The sequence below is a fragment of the Triturus cristatus genome, chromosome 10 (genome assembly GCF_964204655.1).
Source record: "Triturus cristatus chromosome 10, aTriCri1.1, whole genome shotgun sequence".
Classification (NCBI taxonomy): Eukaryota; Metazoa; Chordata; class Amphibia; order Caudata; family Salamandridae; genus Triturus; species Triturus cristatus.
Window position 1 is genome coordinate 814,666,735 of NC_140593.1, and position 21,772 is coordinate 814,688,506.

General features: G+C 44.7%; 1 protein-coding gene across 4 annotated transcripts in view; it reads left to right on the plus strand.

Annotated features, from left to right (window-relative positions):
- The window catches only part of CAPN15 (calpain 15), a 364,024-nt gene extending 342,916 nt beyond the window's left edge, over window positions 1–21,108 (plus strand). For all 4 annotated transcript variants that reach the window (XM_085628400.1, XM_085628397.1, XM_085628399.1 and 1 more), the window contains 4 exons: window positions 6,104–6,336; window positions 8,309–8,475; window positions 10,886–11,064; window positions 15,461–21,108. In XM_085628400.1, coding sequence (XP_085484526.1) covers window positions 6,104–6,336; window positions 8,309–8,475; window positions 10,886–11,064; window positions 15,461–15,638 — 757 coding nt within the window. In that variant the 3' untranslated portion in view covers window positions 15,639–21,108. The remainder of the gene's footprint in view (window positions 1–6,103; window positions 6,337–8,308; window positions 8,476–10,885; window positions 11,065–15,460) is intronic.
- The last annotated feature ends 664 nt before the right edge of the window (window positions 21,109–21,772 follow it).

Below are 21,772 nucleotides of genomic sequence, written 5' to 3' on the forward strand. Positions count from 1 at the left end.
TCCTCCTGAGTTTTATCAGACATTTGTAGGTACGCTTCCCCGCCTCCTGTTGCAGGTCTATCTTGAGACCTTTGAACGCGGAGTTCTCCCACCAAGCATGACATTGGGGGAAATGTGTATGATTCTGAAGCCGGGAGGGGATGCACATGAGCCCTCGTCATATCGACTGATTACTATGATTATCACAGATGTTAAAATTTTATGTAAACTTTAGGCTTCATACCAGGACGAAACACGGCTATGAATCTATGCCGGCGTAACCATGTCATGCATGAGGTGCGCGATCAGGAGGAACAGATGGTGCTGGTATCCATTGACCTCGGCAAGGCATTTGACACGGGGGATTGGAGATACCTTCTCGAGGTCTTGCGGGCTCTAGGGCTGGGTCCCAAATTCTGTCGATGGATTCGCATTTTGTACACGCGCCCTGCGCGAGAGTAAAGCTTGGGGGCGCACGATCAGAGGACTGGCAATTGGGAAGGGGCACTCACCAGGGGTGTCCCCTCTCGCCTCTACTGTTCCCCCTTGCCATAGAGCTAATCGCGGTCCGAGTCAGGGCAGAAATGGAACAGTGGGGAATTGGAGTGGGTGACACGAGTCATGTTATCTCCCTATATGCCGATGATGCCCTGTTTTATCTAGCCTCTCCCCAGGATACACTACCTGTACTGCTGCGCCAACTGGATAGGTTTGGAGAGGTCTCTGGATTGTGACTCAATCGCGGTAAGTCCCTGATCTTTCCAGTGGCAGGACTAGCCTCTGTACCCCTGGGGGATCTCCCGGACCTGGGGCTGCGCTGGGAATGGGTGAGTTTCTGTTACCTGGGGATACAGGTGGCCCGACGGACACACAGGCACTGGCCCGGAACATAGACCGGATAACCACGTCTCTGCAGCAGTCGGTGACATTTTGGAATACCCTTCCACTGTCATTGATGGGTAGGCTGGTCATCTCTAAGATGGTGATGCTTCCAGAACTCACTATGCCCATTACCGACGCGAGTCTTCAAAACCCTGAACATGCTCCTCCCGTCCCTGCTCTGGGCAGGCCGGCGTAGTAGGGTAGCTCTCAACACTATTATACGCAGCTACGAAGAGGGTGGACTGAAAGCACCATGCTTCGATTTCTATTATTACGCGACTCAATTACAGCCTGTGGTACGTTGGCTGACAGACGCAGACAACTGGGAGAAACGCCTTCTCTCCGGCAGGGTGGACACCCAGACACTGCAGGAAGCACTCATGCAGGGCAGGGCGTCGGAGACAACTCTTCCCTACATAGTGCGACATACGGCCGGCATATGCAGCGGTTTGCTGAGAAAGTCCTACGGAAAGCGCCCTTTCACAGGGAGCTTACAATCTGGATGCTGGCCCCCTTTATAGACATGGGAAGGTACATGTCCTTTCAACCCTGGAGGGAGGGTGGCTGCCAAGTTCTTGCCGACCTTTTTCCTAACAAGACATTTATGGCGTATGAACAGGCGGAAGAGAACTTTGGCCTCGGGCAGGGCCAATTCCTACACTGTCGGGGAATCCAGGAAGTGGTGAAGATTACCTGGCCACAGTACCCGGACATTCCACCTCCGACACAAACTCTAGATATCATGCTCATGTGTGGTACCGGTCACAAATTAATCTCTCTCCTCTATAAAGCTATGAAACAGGATTCCGCTCCCCCGGTGCCGCCATCCCGGGCTGCCTGGGAGAGAGATCTCGCTGTCCAGCTCGATGAGGAACAATGGGCACACATAGGCTCCCTCACACGCACTGTCTCCTGTAATGCCAGATTTAAACTAACGCACTTTAACTTCTTGCATCGCACCTACCTAACCCCGGTATCCCTAAAATGCATTTCATGTGACAGGGGGGATAGATGCCCGAGATGCAACACAGAGAAAGCAGGCTTTTTACACTTGGCTTGGGATTGCTCGGTGGTCAGGCAGTTTTGGGCGGAGGTGGTGGGCAGGATTGTTGCAGCACAGTCCATCAGGTGAAGCTGGAACCCTTGAGTTGTCTACTTGCATCTGTCCGGAAGCCCAAGAAAAAGAAACTCCCATATAAGCTCCTACAACTAATGCTGGTGCTAGCTAGGCGCAGGATAGCTTTAACTTGGATGGGGCAGAGGGGCCCGGAAGTGCCCATCTGGCTCAAAGATGTTAGAGAGTGGTCCCTAGCCGAAGAAGCCCATATGAAACTCACCCATAGGGACGAGAAGCTGCAAGCGGAGCCCATGGTCTAGTGTGAAATGTGTACTTCTGGGTTGACGGAGGGGGAGCCCTCCTCTCAGGATGCAACTGACAGCGCGGCGAGTGGGTTAGATGTAGACGACGCCCCTAACCATGATAAGGAGAGAGAGGATCGATCCCAGTGATATGCACCGTGAGAGTCAGTGGCATGTCCCATGCTTCTTCTTCACTGTATTATGCTTACAAATGGATATGTTTCCCCATTGTGCCTTTCTTCCCCCGACGCTACTACCTGTACCGCGTACCATTAATAGTATCAACGGTATGCCTCTATATGCTGTATCGATGTTAATTCGTTTTTGTATTTTGTATTTGTAAAATGAAAAATAAAGTTTAAAAAAAGTCACCATGGCTCCTGCAGTGTTTATCCAAACCCTTTCTGCTAGTTGGCAAGCAGGTTTTTTAGGCAGTCTTTTATGACAGTGGGATAAAAGGTTTGCTTCTCTTCCTTTGTCTTGCGAGTGTCCTTGAGTGCATCTTTGGTTTATCTTTCAATGGCACCGGTTTTGTAGGAGCCCTTCCGTTTTGACATAGGGTACATACTGAAGCACAACAGCACACTGCCACCACTCAGGCAGAGTCCCACGCTTGGCATCTGCTTTTGCTTGAATTTATCTCCCTCGGTTAGACCTTGGGCACTCAGAAATAGTCAGTGCTCAAAATAGGCTTTCAGTCCAAATATTGCCTTCCATTTCTGCTCCATACTTCTATCTGCTGAAAGGTCCCCAGTCTATCATATAGAGCTAATGTCTCAGATTGTATCATTCATACCCCCAGTGTTGTGAGGGAGTGTGTTAGCTGAGGCTACATCTTTTCTAGTCTTTCTTGAAGTCAGTGGGCCCCCCATTAGATGTCACATCAGGCCTACCAGTTGCCATGGGTCACATTCCATTTGCTGTTCTCATAAGGGTGTCAATGCCAAATTGTGCTCTTATGTGACATTTTTTACCATTCTGCACTCTTATAAAAAAAAATGTCGGCTTGCTGTCTTTACGGCTCCATTTCCACCTCCCGAGACACAGGGTCGGGCTGGGACAAAAAACAAACCGTATACCTAAAAAAGTGACACACATTTGCAAATCAGTCCAGTTTTGAATTTGTAAAGGCATGCTCTAGCTGTTTTGCAACAGTAAGAACCGGCTCACCAGACCATAAAACAGGCCCACAGACTGTTCCACACACAGTCGGACCAGCTCTTCGGACACTGCCAGATTGACCGATACGTCAGTTGGACCATGAATAATTCCAGTCTTCGCAATAGGGCCCTTAGTGAGACCCTGACGCTTGTGCCTTGCAGCTCCTTCCCAGTGATTCCCCTAACCCCATGCCATGCGCCTGTGTGCTCTGCACTGTTGTATATATACCTCTTACTACACCTTTGTGTTGTGCTCAAGCACTTGCCTACACCATGTAGGGTGTGTGGTTGGAAGGATGATGTTTTTGTTTTGATCCTGTGTGGCAGGTGTTCCATGTTGTGTGATGACCACCGAAATGCGGTTATTGCATTGTGGGATGATGTGCATAGCAGTGTTGGAACATGAAGTGTAAGAGACAGGTGCACAGTGTTATGGTTCTCAGCATGCTGATAGCATTGAAACAGCAGTGCATGTCCCATTATGGTATTTCATATGATACAGTGTGCTTACCTGGCTACTGCACTGGGTTTACCAATCTCAGATTTTGTGTACAGTTGTGATCCTGAGCTGGCATGGTTTGGGGGGGGGGGAAGAGAAGCACAGTGATCTGGTGGAATGGGTATTTGTATTATTATCCCATCACTGAGCGTCTGTGTGAGATTAATAAAAGCGGTCAGCTTGTGTAAATATTTGGTACCTGAAGTGAATGGATTATATTAAGGCCCTCCAAAATTGGCCAGTAATGTGTGACAGATCTCTTTAATTAACCAGTGCCTGTTCATTTGGTGATGTTTGGCTGTACAGTGTTGGTGATGGACAACCCTCGTAGCAGATATATTTTATGTGATTTAATGTAAATTTAATAGGTATAAGTTAAGATTTTTTGCTCTCAGCTACATTTAATGGTTTTAGTATTATTGTGGGCCATTACTCATAGAAATACATAACTATATAATACCACGGCGAATCGTAATTCAGCCTTTTTTTTTTTTGCTCCCATGCATAATATAGGGAGTTTGCTGGTTGAGTTAATGTCAATTCTTGGGTTGTAAGCTGAGGGTTATGCTTGAGGGTGTGACTGTCTTCTGGGCTGTGTCGCCAGGAAGCTGGTGATGTGGTTATATAGGATATAGCCAAGGTTGCAACTTTCTTTGGACGCGTATATGGTCCAGGGTGCTTTTAAAACTGTCTGGTAGTGAGTTCCGGTGCTTGGGGGCTTGTACTTGCACTGCCTTCTGTTTGGTTTGTATTGCTTGAAATTAACTTCTAGGTATAGCAGTCCTTTTCCTTGGAAAATTCTGTGGACAATATAGAGTGCCTTGAACATTGCCCTTCTCGCTATAGTTATCCAGGGGAGCAATTGCAGGACTGGCGTCATGTGTTCGGTTGAGTGAAGGTGGAGAAGAAACCTTGCTGCAGCATTTTGGATAATTTGTATTTTGCGTATAATGGATGCGCGTGTTCCAAGGTATAGGCTGTTGGCATAGTCAAGCTTGAAGATTACAAGAGTGAGGATGACTTGCAGTTTATGATGGAAAGCAAGTTATGGAAAGATGTGACATAGTGTTTTCATTGTGTAGAACGCTCTCTTTGTGACATTGTTAGCATGCGTTACCAAGGATAGGTCTGTATCCATGGTTACTCCTAGATTTTTAATTTCTCTTGATGTTGTCGGGAAGGCTTCAAGTTCCTTGTGCCACATGGCGGCAGGCTGGTAGTTTTGCCATTGTCCGCATATCATAATGTCTGTCTATGGTATTGAGCGTTAGATGGTTATTCATAATCCATGTATTTATGGCTCAAAGAATATTATTGTGTTTTGATTTGTTGAGGTCTTCGGGCTTTCCATTTTAAAAATGATTTGGGTGACATCTGCATAGTTGTACCAGGTGAGGTTAGCAGGGGTATTATAGACTCCTGAGTAATGCCACAGTGTTGTGTGTGAGGCGGTGATGTGAAAGGGGGTAGGTAGACTACCCTTTGTCTGTCTATAAGATAAGAAGCTATCCATTTTAAAGCATTTTTGCAGATTTTGATATTGTGAGGTCTTTGCAGTAGTAATTAGTGGTGGACAGTATCAAATGCAGCTGATAAATCCAGATAAAATCACACAGTAACTCTGTTTTTGTCCATTGTAAGATTTAGATAATTTCAGATAGATATGACGGTTGAATCTGTGCCTCTGTCTCGTCTGAAACCAGACTAACGGTCTGAAAGTAAGCCATAATATTTAGTAAAGTTGAAGAATCAATTTTTTTTCCTCAAGGACTATCACAATGAGGATGTTTCTCTGCCTGTGAAGATCGCTCTCAATGAGATCCCTCCTGGGCACAATTCCCACCCAAAAATATCTTCTGGAGTGAGGGTAGGGATGGCAAGGAGGAACTTCCATGATTTATGCTCCTGACCTGGCAGATTTATTTGGAGTGGCACAGACAAGCTTCTACTGTGCCGCTGTATTAGTGGTAAGCTCTAAAATGCATTCCTTAACAGCGACTGAAGTTATTAGAGAGAATTCTATCGTCTAATCAAATATATTATGAGTCTCAAATCTCCTCCTATTACTTATTTTACGGCACAATTCTTACATTGCACAGTCAACTCCATATATTTTGGCCTGGACACTATGTATTAAGTGTATTTAAATAAATAATGCTCTTTTATGGTGTTCTCCACTGTATTCTTTTTTCAAACATGTTTTGTCCCCTTCTGCACCTTGCAGGCGTTCGGACACAGTAGACAGCCACCTGCTGGACCTCTGCATCATGGTGTTCCGTGCCTCCTTCAGCAGTGGGAATAAGCTGGCCCTTGGCCGACTAGTGGCACACAGCAAGCGAGCTGTGAAAAAGTTTGTCGGCTGTGATGTCATGCTGGAACCGGGCGAGTACGCTGTTGTATCCTGTGCCTTCAACCACTGGCATACGTCTATGCCATGTACCTCCTCCACTTCTCAGGGTAACCAACTCTAATTCAATCAGAAACATGTTTGATGGCATTTAATGGGGTTTGGTGAGATGCTTTGTTGGTAATGAGTGAGCGACATAAGTAAGGGAACAGCAAAGGTGGTACACGTCTAGCTCAGAATGCAAGGCCAAAGCCATGTGCACCGTCCTCGACCCGTTCCAATCCGGATTCCGAAGCAACCACAGCACAAAGACCGCCCTACTCGCCACCTCAGACGACATCTGCACCCTCCCGGACCAAGGCCCCTGCTCAGCCTATCAGCAGCTTTCGACACAGTCTCCCACCGCACACTAGTCGCCAGACTACACAACACATGCATACAAGGAACAGCCCTGGACTGGATCCAATCATTCCTCACCGAAGGAAGCCAAAGGATCAGACTCCCACCCTTCCTCTCCAACCCCATGAAAATCACCTGCGGAGTCCCACAGGGTTCATCACTGAGTCCCACCCTCTTCAACATCTACATGGCCCCCCTCGCAGCCATCGTCCGACAACACGGCCTCAACATTGTATCCTACGCCGATGACACCCAGCTCATCCTCTCCCTCACCAAAGACCCCACCACTGCCGAACTCTACTTCCAGAAAGGAATGCAAGACGTCGCAGTCTGGATGACCAACAGCTGCCTGAAGCTCAACGCCGAGAAGACGGAAGTCCTCGTCCTCTGCACCACCCCTTCTGCATGGGACAGCACCTGGTGGCCGACCGCCCTCGGAAGCCCACCTACCACCTCAGACCATGCCAAGAACCTCGACATCGTACTCGACTCATCACTCACCATGAACCGACAGGTCAACGCCGTCACCTCCAGCTGCTTTAACACCCTCCGCAAGACCTTCAAGTGAATCCCCCCGAGTCAAGGAAGACAGTCACCCACGCACTCATCACCAGCAGACTGGACTATGGAAAAGCACTCTATGCCGGCATCAACAAGTCCCTACTCCGCAAACTCCAGACAATACAGAACAACACCGCCAGACTTGTCCTTGGCATCCCCCGACACGAACACATCCGCCAACACCTACGAAGTCTCCACTGGCTCCTATTGGAGAAAAGAGCCACTTTCAAAATCCTCACTCATGCCTACAAATGCCTACACAACAACGGACCCAAAATACCTAAACGACAGAATCAACTTCCACATACCCAAAAGAAACCTCCGATCTTCCAACCTCGCCCTGGCCAAAACCCCGCGCATCCCCAGAGCCAGAGCAGGCGGAAGATCCTTCTCTCACATTGCCGCCAAGACCTGGAACGAGCTACCGGCAGACATCAGTTGCGCCCCCTCCCTGAACACCTTCAGGAAGACCCTCAAGACCTGGCTCTTTGGCTAAACAGTTCTGCGGACACCCCCCTCAGCGCCTTGAGACCCTCACGGGTTAGTAGGGCGCTTACAATTCCCTGATTGATTGATTGGGCTATAATTTTTAGAAGGGTCTAAGTTGGTTAGGACTGATTGTAAAGGTCACGATGGAGTGACATTGATAGTGTGATGTTGGTGGGTGCGTTGAAGAGAATAGAAATAGCAGCGTAGAATTAATGGGTGTATTGAAGCGTTGTATTATGGTGCCTCTGCTAGAATACTAATGTGTACTGCATGTTAGGATTGAGCTGTATATGTAAATGTTGCAGAGAATGGGAACCGTCTTTGTGCATGTCAAACACATGTTTCTTTTAATGCAACAAAAGGTTTCATTTTTCCCTGTAAAAAAGTTAATTCTGTGAGATGCTCTGGAATGGATGTTGTAGCTGTTAGCGTGACTGTTTAGGCTACATTTAATATCTAATGGATTATTGATCACTTATCAGTGGGTATTTTGTTACATTTCAGCAAATAAGTTAAATATTTTACTAGAGGCGCCCATTGCGCTTACCAAAGAGACTGAAATATAAAGGTTGTTTTTAATCAGATTAGGAAGATTATTATTATTTTTTGGTTTGTTTCTAATCCCATTCGCAGTTTCCAGTCCCACTAGTGGTGGTGGACGCACCTCGATGGACTATTCTGGTTACATTTTGTGCATCTACAGCTCCCGGCAGGTGATGGTGGAGCAGGTTGAGGCGCAGCCTACAACGCTAGCTGATGCCATAATTCTGCTAACTGAGGACAAGGGCGAGCGGCATGAGGTGAGGGCATAAGTGTGTCCGGTGCTATAAAATAAGCCTCCCGCACCCTCATATTTAGGGCACCCTACAAATGAAGTTACCTGGATATGCTGACAGACTGAAAATGATAGCATTTTGTTTTTCTATGGCACTTAATACCACAGTTGTATTGTGCCTATGCACGATATTAGATATTACCCTATTTAAAAGTATTCAATTTAATAATGTTTGAAGGATCAAAACCTTAGTTGTCTGTGCTGGGATGCAACCTTTTGGGCACGTCATGCTAGATGTCTGCTGCATGTACATAAATCTGTGGGCTATATTTCTGTTTTAAAGGAGGCCTGGATCTCTGGACCTATTAGTAATGAATGACTGCAGTAGCATAGAGATGGGTAGCCTTTTGCCTAGATAGCCTAGGGGAGTATTGTAGGCTTAAATTACCTTTCATATTTAGTACTTCCAATGTTGTGCCAGTATTTTATGTTTAGTAATCGATGTCTGAGGGGATTAGTAAAAGGCTATCGAGCCTTCGACCCCTAGCTCTGCACGGGCATAGGATGACAGACAGCGCTGGATAGCTTACAAATTCCGATTGCATTACATGGACTTCCATTTCTTGACCGGATGTAGTGCATTAGTAGTGTAATGCTTGCTGTTTATTGGAGGTGGACGACATAACTATCTTTAATAAGATTTTTCAAGTATTTTAACCTATGGCGGTCCAAGGCAGGGGTCTCCAACCTCTTCTGTAATAAGAACTACTTGTGTTCAATTAATATTATCCTGAGCAATGAATATTAGTGATGTAATAGTGGCCATCCTATCCTAGATTATCAGTAGTGATCACATAAGTGCAGTAGCTAGGGCTTCCAGCAATAAGGTAAAAAAGGCTTTGACAATTTGACTTGAAATATTAAATGAGTAATACATAGAAGCCACAGCTTAAAGCTCCCTGGCACCAAGACAAAAAACATGAGTAATCTCTCCAACTCAAATAGTAGCTCTGAAAACATTTTGAAAATTCAACCATTTTTCATCACACACCAGCTTAAGGGATCTGAAAATACATTTAATCTTGAATACATTCTTTTTAATTTTGGTATACATATAATAATCAAGCAAAAGCTTCTATATTAATCGTCTGGGCTGCACACAGGAGAGTTGCTGGAGATCTACTGTTAGCACACAAGCTATTCGTTGGAGACACCAGGTCTAAAGCTCGGCCTCCTTTACTGGTCAAAGGCTGCATCCTCTGTCTTGTTCCATTGAATTTCACATATCCTCAAAAGACTAGCTGCTATTTTAGTTTCTGGCTGAACCAATCACATCTTTGCTGCTAAACATGGAGGATGAGTTAAATGAGCAACAACTCAAAACTGCTTACAAAGATGAAGTCACTTTTCAGGAACAAATAAGAAAAATGTGTTTTCCTCATATAGGCATGTGGTGTACCTGATTGTTCACAACTACTGCTTGCTATGAAAGAATGTAATGATGTGTGCCTCTAAAGACAGTTTTAAACAGATCCTCATCAATGAATGATGACTTTACTTACCTCCTGTTCCAGGGATGCCTCACACATGTAGGTTTAGGAGGGTCAGATCTACAACAGATTAGCTATCTACCCACTTGCTATGTAAAATAATTCCATTCAGATTCCTTGTATGTAAATTTATTGTACGTGGATACTGGAAATCTGACAGAGGATCTTAACCTACATTAGAAACCATGATCTTACTGACTTGTCCACTCTCTCTCTATTGGCTCCCCTGAGTCATTGTTTACAGTCTGAAATTCCACCCATTGAGTGTTTGTATACAAGGTCTTGTCTCGTGAGGAGTCTCCTCATCATCCAAATGCTCCGATTACTCTTGAGGCCTCCTCTTCATGGAGGCGTACCTTCAACGCAAAACTGGATCTATAGACTTTTTTCCACTTGTCCTATTCCTATACAATAAAAGCACTAATATGGAAAACTGTGTCGCCCTCAAGGCGAAAATAGGCTGTGAGACCTTGAAGTTGTAGGGGGGATGAGCGTCTAGGACAAAGTGTTTTCATAACATTATGGATGCCACTGAAGAAAGAAAACAGAAATAAGTTTGTTGAACCATTTTGGTAATTGGCTATGGTTAATTTTGGGGATCCTTTCTGTTTCTTGTCTGTATTCCTGCATGTCAATTGAGCTGCCTCATTTTCTTCACCAAGTGATGTCTGTATCATACCACTTGCCACTAATTCTCCTTGCTAGACATAGTTACACACCTGCAGTGTTAGTAAAACACAACTGTAGGATAAGTGGAGTCCCATCCCAGGGATTATCTTGCCGATCTGCTTTGCCATCAAGGTTTTTTAAGCAAGACTGCCGTGAATGATGAGTATAATAAGGTCTACCTGTTGGGGTGTGACATTTCACCATTTTTCTTTTCAGGGTCGGGAGGGGATGACCTGCTATTACCTGACCCACGGCTGGGCCGGACTTATTGTGGTTGTGGAGAATCGACATCCGAAGTCCTACCTGCATGTACAGTGTGACTGCACGGACAGCTTTAATGTGGTTTCCACAAGAGGGAGCCTGAAAACCCAGGACAGTGTGCCGCCATTGCACAGGTACAGAGAATTCCTTCCTCCACTACCAGCGATTCCATTACGCTAGACCAGTATTTGACTTACCATCTTTTACTTACACACGCGTGCACACACACTCTCACAATATATCTCTCTCTCTCTCTCTCCTTCCCTTTCTCTCTTTGTGTAGCTCTTTCTTTGTTTGGCCATCGAATCTCTGAGCTGGCAGCCTAGGAGTATGTCAGGCTACTGTGGAGCCATTACAGTAACAGCCCATATTTTAGTAGAAGGCTTAATCTAAATGAGTACTATTAGGATCCTATGGCACACTGAAAACACTCCTGTCACCTCCTACTGCTGGCCCATACTGCCAAGTTGATGCTGCTAGTATGGCAAACTTAGGAGAGAGTGTTGCTACTGGGTTTCTGTGTCTCTAACTTGGCACTTCAAAGGGCACTGTGTGTTGGAATTACACACTATTGGAATACTAAAATGCATAACAATAATAAAAAACTGATATTAACTACATTTTTGTAAACAATATTAATGACTTCGATATCTTCAACATCAACATTACTTGTCTTAAATCGATATTCTTGAAAACTATATTCTTGCTGATGATATTTCCATATCTCAATATTTTTTACACAATATTTTGGTAGCATGATATTTTAGTTTCAATATTTTGTCTAAATACCGAGAATGGCCATCGGTCCTCGGATCAGGCTGCCCCTCCAGAAGGATCTTCTGTTGCAGCAGCAGGAAAGGGTTTTTCCCGCAAACCTGTCAATGCTCAGCCTTCATGTGTGGAGATTGAGCGGCGACAGTTGACAGCTTTTGACCTTCTGCCCGAAGACTGCAATGTTATCTTGGCAGCCCGGGTCCCTCCACCTCGACAGTATTCGCCGGACGTTGGAATAAATATGTGGCATGGTGTGCCAGGAAACAGATTGACCCCTTATCTGCTCCTCTTTCCCATTTAAAAAAAATCCTTACCCTAGCCCAGCAGGGCTCTGCATTAGACACTTTGACGAGGTATTTATCTGCCGTCTCTGCCTTTCTGTGGAGGCCAGCTTAGCCCTCTCTCTTCAAGACCCCCCACTGTCCTCTCAATCTCTCTACATCTTCTTTATCCATGACAAACTAGTCCTTCAGACTCAAGCATCCTCTTACTGAAGGTAGTCACCCCGTTCCACTTAGGCCAGTCCATCACTTTGCGTCCCTTTCACACTCCGCCTCATCCCCGTAAGGAAGAGGAGAGACCCCACCGGCTAGACCCAAAAAGAGCGTTCTCGTTCTACCTTGACCGCACAAAGCAGTTTTGGTTGGACAATCAACTGTTCATGGGGTATGTTGGGGCCAAGAAAGAAAAGGCCATGTAGAAACAGATCATGTCCTGATAGATTTTAATGCAGAGCACTATCCATTACACATTGGCCAAAAAGCAACCCCCTGAGAGTTTGCATGCCCATTCCAAGGCTGAGACCACTGCATTAGCACGTAGGGTGCTGGTGCTGGATATCTGTCAGGCAGCAATGTGGGCGTCTCTGCACACGTTTACCAAGCACTACTGCCTGGGCAGTCGGGTCCGTAGGGCTGAGCGCTTTGCCTGTTCGGTCTTGTAGTACTTTTAGTGTGAAATTGTTTCACAGACCCACCTTCAGGGAGGTATTGTTTAGGTATCTATTCTAAAATAAAAAAATCTGTGTCTAAAGTCTCTATCAGATGAACAAGTTACTTACCGTTGGTGATCAGTGTTTTGTGGCTCCTCACTGGTGGCATGGAAAGTCGTGAAAAGAAACTGACGTCAGCACGCTGGGGTGGCACCTAAATAGGCACTGCACATGTCATGTCTGACGCAGATGTTGCCAACGATGCCACGCGGTGCTAAATGACGCCACCTACCGGTGCACAGGGGTACTGATCACAAAAGATTTCCAAATTCAGTCTGACGCCTTGGGACAATTCTAAGGTATGGAATCTGCAGCTAGATCGAATCTGTACCAGATAAGGCGTTACCAAAGGTAAGTAACCTGTTTATTATTGCGAAAGTCGTAAAGTAGAGGGAGAAGGGATAGAGATAGAGATGATCTAAAAAGATATATGTGGTAGGGAGAGCAGTAAAGTAATTTAAGAATGGCGAGTTAGCCAGAAGGAAAGAGAAAAAAAGAGGTAGATCTAGGTTGAGAAAGATAGTACTGTAGAAAAAAAGAGAATTCGAGAGAGACTTGAGGAAAAACAAAGAGTAGTGGGGAAGAGAGAAAGGCAGAGGGGAGTGAAGCGTAAACAGAGAAATATGTAGAGCTAAAAGAGAAAGTTGAGAGGCGTACATGAATTAGATGGAGAGAGTTGAGATAAAAAATAGGAAATGATGGTGAGGTAATAAGATCTGTAAAGAAAGAGGTTGAGAGGGATCGCTAAGGTGGAGAAGGTGAGTTGAAACAGAGAAAGAGGTCCCGAGAAATACATGTCTGTGAAAGAGAGATGCAGAAAGGGAGAACCAAAGGAATTGATGAGCGAGAAGAAGAGGTAGAGAAACAGGCAGCCACAAAGGTGAATATTATTCAGAGAGGTGAATGAAGGGAAAGAGCTAGAATGAGAGAAAGAGGAAATTAAGTTTTGAGTTAGGAAACTATAGGTGAGGTCAGTTGAGATGTTGGGTAGTGAGAGAGAGAGTGATTCAGTGTACAGCGTTAAAGTAGTGACTGGAGTGGCGAGAGAAATAATATTGTGCGGTGAAGCAGAGTGGTGTGGAAGGGATGAGAGATGGAGAGAGAGAAGTAAGGTAGCATAGACATGAAGAGAAAGTTACATAGGTGAGCTAAAGATAGAATTTAGGTTGTCTCAGAAGTGAAGTAGATGGAGGAGAGAGACAGAAATGTCAGATGGAAAAAGTGCAGTGAGGTAGAGAGAAAGAGATCAGGTAGAGAGAAAGTTGAGGTAGAAAATCAAGAGTGACAGATATAGGTACAAAGAGTGATAGAGGGTCCACGTCATGAGAAAAGTAGAGATGAAGTTGAGTGAGGTATTTTGGGTATATTGAAGAGAGGCGAGGCAGACAAAGGAGAGGTAGAGAGATCTGAGATAAAGAGGATGAAGGTACATGTAGAAGTGGAGTTAGAGAAAGAAGGTTAAGAGGCAGGGTTAATGGATATGAGTCGAGCGACTGACTGATACTGCAAGGGTTAAGACTGGGCATGCCAGGCATGCACACAAAGGGGCAGATTAATCTTTTGGCGCAGGGCAGCGGCCAAAGTTGCTGTGCTGAGTTGTGCTGCTGTGCTGAGTTGTGCAAGTGGGCTGCTGCTGCTCACTACGCCTACGTTAGTGCAACCCTTTACACCATGGTGCAGAGATGTGTGTATACTGTCTAGTGTAGGATTTGTACTGGAAGCATATTCCTCCTATAACTAGACACATTCTCAAATATTTCACTCATTGATTATGTGCTGTGCAGTCAAGCCCATATTCAACGTGCAGAATGTTTGCAGAAATTAAAAACTTTCTCTGTGTTAGTGCCAGCTTCAAGGTGGTGTTCTCTTTTGATGCAAAGGTCAGTCTGGCTATCTTTAGTGGATCAGGCTTTGAATCAAAATAAATATTCCAGGGGTGCGTGCCTTAATACGTGTAAGCAATGCTCTCTTGGCGCAAAGTGACACAAAGCAGCATAAATCACTACCTGTGCTTAAAAAAGGGTGTCCTTCCAGTGCAAAATGTTTGCAGAGGAATGGAAATACCCTTGCAAATCTGCACTGCTTTGCGTCACTTTACATGACTTTTCCCCAGGGCAAATCATTAGTAAATGTGGCTCTAAATTTTGTTAAGTTTGCTGGGATGTCAAATTAAAAAAGAAGGCTTTTTTGCATAAGTAGCATTAAAATGACAGGAATTTCGCCTGGCCACAAACTTTTTCAGGGGGTCCTATGGAAGGTGGGAGCCGTGGGCAATTGCCCACTTTGCTGATGCCTTATAACGTCTCTCTCTTTCATCCTTAGATTGCATGATATCTCAAACAGCCTCCCCTATATTCTTAAAACCATGTATAAAAACTGACCATGACTTTAGATTCTGATTGACGCCTCTCCTCTTTTCCTACGAATGATACTCTCCTATTTTCCATCCCTGCACACCTTCCTACCACAAAGAAACTGGAGTAAATGCATGGAAGGCTTTCCTTGAGAGCACAAGCTAAAGTCAAAAACAAACAATAACCAACAAATGCTGGACTAACCACTGACTGTGGGTTCCTGGGGCAGCATGCTTTGCAGCACAACTCACTTTAACTCTTCATAAGGGGTAGTAAGCACTATATAAATGCAATCAAAATACAATTCAATACAAGCTAAGAAGCTTACAGTGATGTTGCCTCACATGACATCTGGTAGGTCAAGCAAATATGCATGCAGTTTTCTCACATTTTCTTTCTGTGTGTTTTCAGGCAGGTGCTGGTGATCCTCTCTCAGCTAGAAGGCAACGCAGGCTTCTCAATTACCCACCGCTTGGCCCACCGCAAGGCCAGCCAAGCATTCCTCAATGACTGGATACCCACCAAAGGGACCCACAGCCCTCTGCTCACTCCAGAGGTGGCTGGTTTGCACGGCCCTCGGCCACTATGACACATGGACCCTTCCCCCTCCTATCCATTTTGCCTTGGATACCCAAGATCCACCCATAATTATCAAGATGCCAGAGCCTCCCAGAAGCGTGAAACATCCATCTTTCTAATTGTGAGGAAATGTGCTTGAATCTATATCATGAACGACTGTGGTGGACACCTAGCGTGAACAGTGATCGAACGAGCTACCTTGAAGGACGTTCCTTCTCATCCTGATTAGAGCATTATTCCTGCAGTCTCTGTTCTGCTCACTGCCGTTACCTTCCCAAGAGCTGTGCCGTGCGACACTGGGAACATTGAAAATCAAGGAGGAGTGTGAATTAATGCAAACAAAGCTTGAAATAATCTCACCTCTCAGGGCACCGGTACGATGGGGTTGAGGACTAGCACAGCTTGAAAGAAGTCTCTCTTCTGCCTCATCATGACTGCGCATTGCTACTGTCTGTCGGCCAGAAAGGCCGGTCCTTTCTGTGTGTGTCTGAGGAATTAGGACCCATTTGGGATGCCAGCACAGCCTGTCGATTGAGAAACACACTCTTCACTCTCCAAGGCTGTACTTTGAACATCTGTGGATAGCATCCTTGCAGTCCTTTAATTGGTATCACCTGGGGCGGTGGCATTGTATCATTGGCTGTCCTCTTCAATTACACCTTTTTGGCACCTTTTTTTAAAGATTAGTTTTCAAATGTAACATATTACCCCTTGTATGTCTCATCCCATCCGCCTGCTTGCTCTAATATGCACACACATTTTACAGAATTTGCCAGCATATTCCTAAATGGGACCTTAAGGGCTTTAAATGCTACATTTCAGTTATTGTGGGTTCCATGGGTTAGTACATGCAACTCAGGGAGACATTACTATAAAGTGTCGGTAAGTCATTCTGAGAATGGGCCATTCTGTTCCCCATATGAAGAGATGCAAACTCTCCCGCGTGAGGATGAGTCCCTCTGTCTGCAGAGGCCTGGATTAGAGACTATAGTTCCCAAATTGTGATGCTTGATCTCTATAAGTGAGTGGGAAACACGTGGACTATAATGGTGACAGTGATATGCCTGGGCTCTATATTAGAGGCTGAGACCTTGTGGTTGTCTGTTAAGCAACATTTGGGCTCACTGCGTAAAGCAGGCACTCTTGACTCCCGGGAGGATGTGTAGGTGCTCGGCTTTCCTGTATGGTGGTGGACTAGCTTGCTATCGAAAGGCTTTCATGTTTTCTGTAAGTCTTGGGGTGGTCTGCCTCCCTTTTCAAGGTTAAAACGCTAATGCACTTGATGTTGAGATTCTTCGCTTCTGCGAGCTAGGATTAAACTTTTGGATTCTTGGCGCAAGAAGCTTTGGCACTCTGAATATGTTTGTCTCTCAGAATCAAGCTCTTTTAGTAAGGTTGAGGGATAAGGATTCCCAGGACATGTCTGAAAAGCTGTTGATTGTTGAATGAATTAATGAATGTTCAAGGGGCAATAATAAAATGAAATGCCTATGTTCCTGGACACTGGAATGGCTTAGTGTCGAAGATGGAAACAAATTCCTAGGTGCAAGATTAACAGTTTGAGGCTAAAGCAAAATGCTATTAAACTAGTTTAAACTAGTTTCCTTGAAAAGGATGGTCTTCTGAACTTTATGGTTTTAGAAAGAGATTTTAAAGTAAAAGTCAGATCATTTGGTTTTGGAGTCCGGGAGTTACTCTGGATTCAGGGTTAAAAAAGCAGTGCTCCAATTCTGTGACATACTGACATCTTAGGCTTTATGTTGGCGAGGAGAAGATTTTATGAATTGTGCTCTTGAGACCTAGGAAATACGAATGTTAATAGCTCAAAAATCGGGTACCAATGGTAAGATGTTGGGTTGGGAATACTGTAGCCATGTCTATGTTATCGGTGTATAGAACAGAATATGATCCTCATAGACTTTTGGAGCAGGAAAAGTTATGTCACCCTCATCACGTTTCATGCAGTCACATTCTTTTCCCACAAATTTATCAGGGGATGAGTTTCAGTGAAGTCTTGTTCCAACACACAATATTTGTTGCATAGTTTATCAGTATGCATATCAATAGTCAAGGTTTCTAGGTGGTTTGCACCAGCAAGTAAAGTATTGCTCATTGTTCATCTTCAGTATGCAAGCATGGTTGTTATCCGTACAAAGTTTGTGCCTGTAGGCATGGTACCCTCAAAGTTAAATGCCAATAAAGGAACCATTCCATTGGCTTTATTGGAAAAGCTTAGAATGGCAGTTTTCCCCTTTGGTGAAGGTGACAGACAATGCTTAATGGTTTCACAGAAGTTGTTGACCTTGTTGAATAGTGTTTCCTGGGTATGTCATGCCAGTGCACACTGTTCTAAGTTTGCTTATATCTTACTGCTCATGCGAGGGAAGCGGTTCGTCAGCTCAAAACTTGAGAATTTAGCAACAGGGAATGTTTAATGTTCACCACATCCAAGTGGCTCCAGCTTTCAAACATACCTGCCTCTCTTCCTTTTTTTATGCACTCAGACTCTTTTGGGCTTGCTGTCCTAAAACAGACAGTGCTCTAGCCGTCTCTACTGGCCTAACCCAGGAGATTAAAAAAGCAAAGAAAACTCTGAACACCACTATCGAGTCAATAGACTAACTTCGTTGTGGTCGCGGTGCCATGACCGACTTGGAGGACTTGTTCAGATCAGTCCAATTCATGTTTTTGAAAAAGGGAAGGATGTGTGTCTACTCGTTAGGAAATATTGTTTGTCTCAAGAGATCCAGAAAGAAACCCTGAGGTGCTAAACTGTCCCAGTCAATACTGCTTTCAGGATCATCATGTGTAGTAATGGGACCATCTGATCTCCCATCAACCTCGAGTATATATTGACTCAAAAGGGTAGCCGGGTGTTTTAAAATAAGCTAAGGATCTGGAATGTTTCTGCAAAGATGCCTACCTCATTAGCACTTTGGTACACCAGCAGGCAAAAGATGCCACCAAAAGGTCCAAAGTTAATGTCGATTTGAGATCAGATTCTAGATGAAACACTAGAGTGGAAATCATGTCCCTAAAAGTAGTGGCAAGTGACCCAGCACATGATACATACCCCATTTTGGTTGCAAGAAATAAAACTCTGTGAATGTGCCCTTTTCTTCGCACCCTCTGGTAGAAGACAGTTTCGAACCCTTTGGCCAGTTCCTTAACTGGTAATGTTTGCAATCCGTCCAACCCCCATTAAGCTCCATGGTTGATTCTTTTTTCCGTAGAGGTAATAACCCCTCACATGGCCCTTCCCTTTTCTAGCCTTTGAAAAGAGCAGTAAGATTAAAGATGGGTGATGAAGGTTTGCAATAGATCATATATTTTTTTAAAAAGACATAGGAACCAGTCTTTCCCAAGTTAGCAGTAGCGTGCTGAATTCTTATGAAGGAATTGACTGGATAAATAGCGTTCCACAAGAGCATCAGGAAAGGCAATTGGATGGGAACATTTTCAAATAAGTTTTGAAGGGAAGTAGTATGCCACTGGCTTGGAAGCTGGAACCCCCTTGAGGTTCTTGAGCTAGGACCGTAAATCTCTTGACTCAAGCTTACCCACATTTGATTGTTGCGTCTTTAACAGCACCATCTAATTCAGTACGAATCTTCATATCTTTTTCAATTGTTGTGTTCTTCCACTAGGATCCAGAGGTCTTCAAAACCTTTTGATGTCATGGCATCAAAGACAAGCTTTGCCTGGCCACATTGGACACTGTCAGACATTTGGCTGCCTATTGGGTTTCCAAAACATCTCTTTGATGGGCTGTGGGGCAACTAGATGGGCCTCATATTTCCAGTGAGAATTAATTCCTTGATACTTGTTCGAAGATGTTGTCCAGTTTAGCCAGCAGAAGTTCTCCAACCTCCCTTCTTGAAGAATAAATTGACCCCGTGCTGCAATTGGAATATTCTGTTACCATGTCTGGACCAGCAGGTTTGAAATCTGGCCTCATGTTATGGGGGAAGTTCGCTTTTGTTTTATAATGTTAGGCTCTTTTAATTCCTAATATTGCATTAACCAGAACAGTTTAGGACTGGCCCTTCCAATGGTTTCTAATATGCCTGAATGAAGGAGAAATTTAGCATGACCAGAGATATATGCATATAGTTACACTTTATTTGAACCTTGGTGTTTGCTATTTTTTAGAATTGTAATTATATTTGCCTTGTTTGTGCTTTTATTTGAAAATGGGCTTTTGTAACTTTAGTGAGTGCAGCTGACAGTAATGGTTTGCCAGAGGGCTAAGTGTAGGCTATTTTTAAAAATACATATTTCATATTTTTGGAATGATCTACCAAGTTTTGAGCTGGTAAATCAGTTTCTAGGCCTGATCACACACTATGCTCTGTTGGATGATCAAGTCCTACCTTACCATGGGTGTAAGTGGGCCAGAATGGCACACAGGGAGACAGGGTTTCTTGAGAAGTAGTGCCCAGCAACATATAGTTTTCTATAAAATAAACGGGGCGTAGGATTTTTAAAAATATATTCTATGATGGTAGGGATTTTCAGAAATCCTATTCAGTGATTGTTTTACTGGGATGGTCTGTGCAGTGTCACAGAATCTTCTAGAAGTTAACTTCCTCAACCACAGGTTGTCATGAGGGTTGCTTATTGAGGTACAGGGTTTTCTGGTAGTTGTGTATATGTGGCTCTGTATTTCTTGGATGTTTGTGAACAAGGAGCACAGTGCTTCACAGAATCTGTGTACCAGTGCATCAGCATTTGCTGGAAGCGGTGTATTAGATGCAGGGTAGGCATTTAACTGTGTACCATCACAGGCACATTGTGTGTGATTCACTTGTATGTAAAGATTGCATGATGCCACCTTGTGGCTGTCTGTTAGTTTGAGGGTTGTTGCAGGAACACTTCCAGTCTTAAGCTGGTGGTACTGCTATTTGGGTTCTGGAGAGTTGCCTTTGTGGGTAGATGCTTGTGGTTTAACACTGGGTTTTGGAAGTTTGCAAGATGTCTCTGAAGCGCACAGCTCTTTCGAGGAAGACGGTCTTATCAAGCTGATTCTTACTGGGGAGTGATTTACTGGCTGACCTGTGCCAGTGTTGTTGTGGTATAATGACTCCTGACATAGGAATACTAAATGTCTCTCCTGTTTCTTTTCAATGTTATACTCTATTGTTCATACTTCGTTCACACTCTGTCCTGGTTTTCCCTGCTGCTCCCTTTTTTCAGGCTTTTCCCTCTTTTCTGTCAGCATATATTCCTTGGAATCATGTTTTCTTCTTTCAGTTTTTGTCACTCTTTTATTTTCCCTGTAACCCTTCATGTTTAATTTGTTCTTTGATTACCCTTTTTGCCTGAGATGTGAATATTTTAAAAACTGTATATATTGTTCAGTGATCACATAGGATATTTTACCAATTGTACAACAGAGCTCTTATTCCTTGTAATATAATAACCCTTGGACCGTTCACAAACTCAGGTTCCCATGGACCAAATAAAGTTTTGTTTTGTAATCTTCGTCTCATGACATTTCCTTGGCCCGCCCTTATTTTTTTGTGCGTCTATTTCTTAAAGAAGCATTGTCAGTGTTTCAAGTTCTGGCTATTTCATTGTGAAATGCTTTTGTACGTTTATGTCCTAAGAGTGTGTGCAAGAACTACTGCCGCAGTCATAGAGACAGAGTGTGTGTGAGAGCGAGTGTGTGTGAGAGCGAGTGTGTGTGAGAGCGAGTGTGTGTGAGAGCGAGTGTGTGTGAGAGCGAGTGTGTGTGCGAGCGAGTGTGTGTGCGAGTGTGTGTGAGAGCGAGTGTGTGTGTGAGAGCGAGTGTGTGTGAGAGCGAGTGTGTGTGAGAGCGAGTGTGTGTGAGAGCGAGTGTGTGTGAGAGCGAGTGTGTGTGAGAGCGAGTGTGTGTGAGAGCGAGTGTGTGTGAGAGCGAGTGTGTGTGAGAGCGAGTGTGTGTGAGAGCGCGAGTGTGTGTGAGAGCGCGAGTGTGTGTGCGAGAGCGCGAGTGTGTGTGCGAGAGCGCGAGTGTGTGTGCGAGAGCGCGAGTGTGTGTGCGAGAGCGCGAGTGTGTGTGCGAGAGCGCGAGTGTGTGAGAGAGAGTGAGGGTGTGTGCGTGCGTGTGTGCCTGGGGCACAAGGGCAGCAGGTACTGCTACACTGTGTGTGTGTGTGTGTG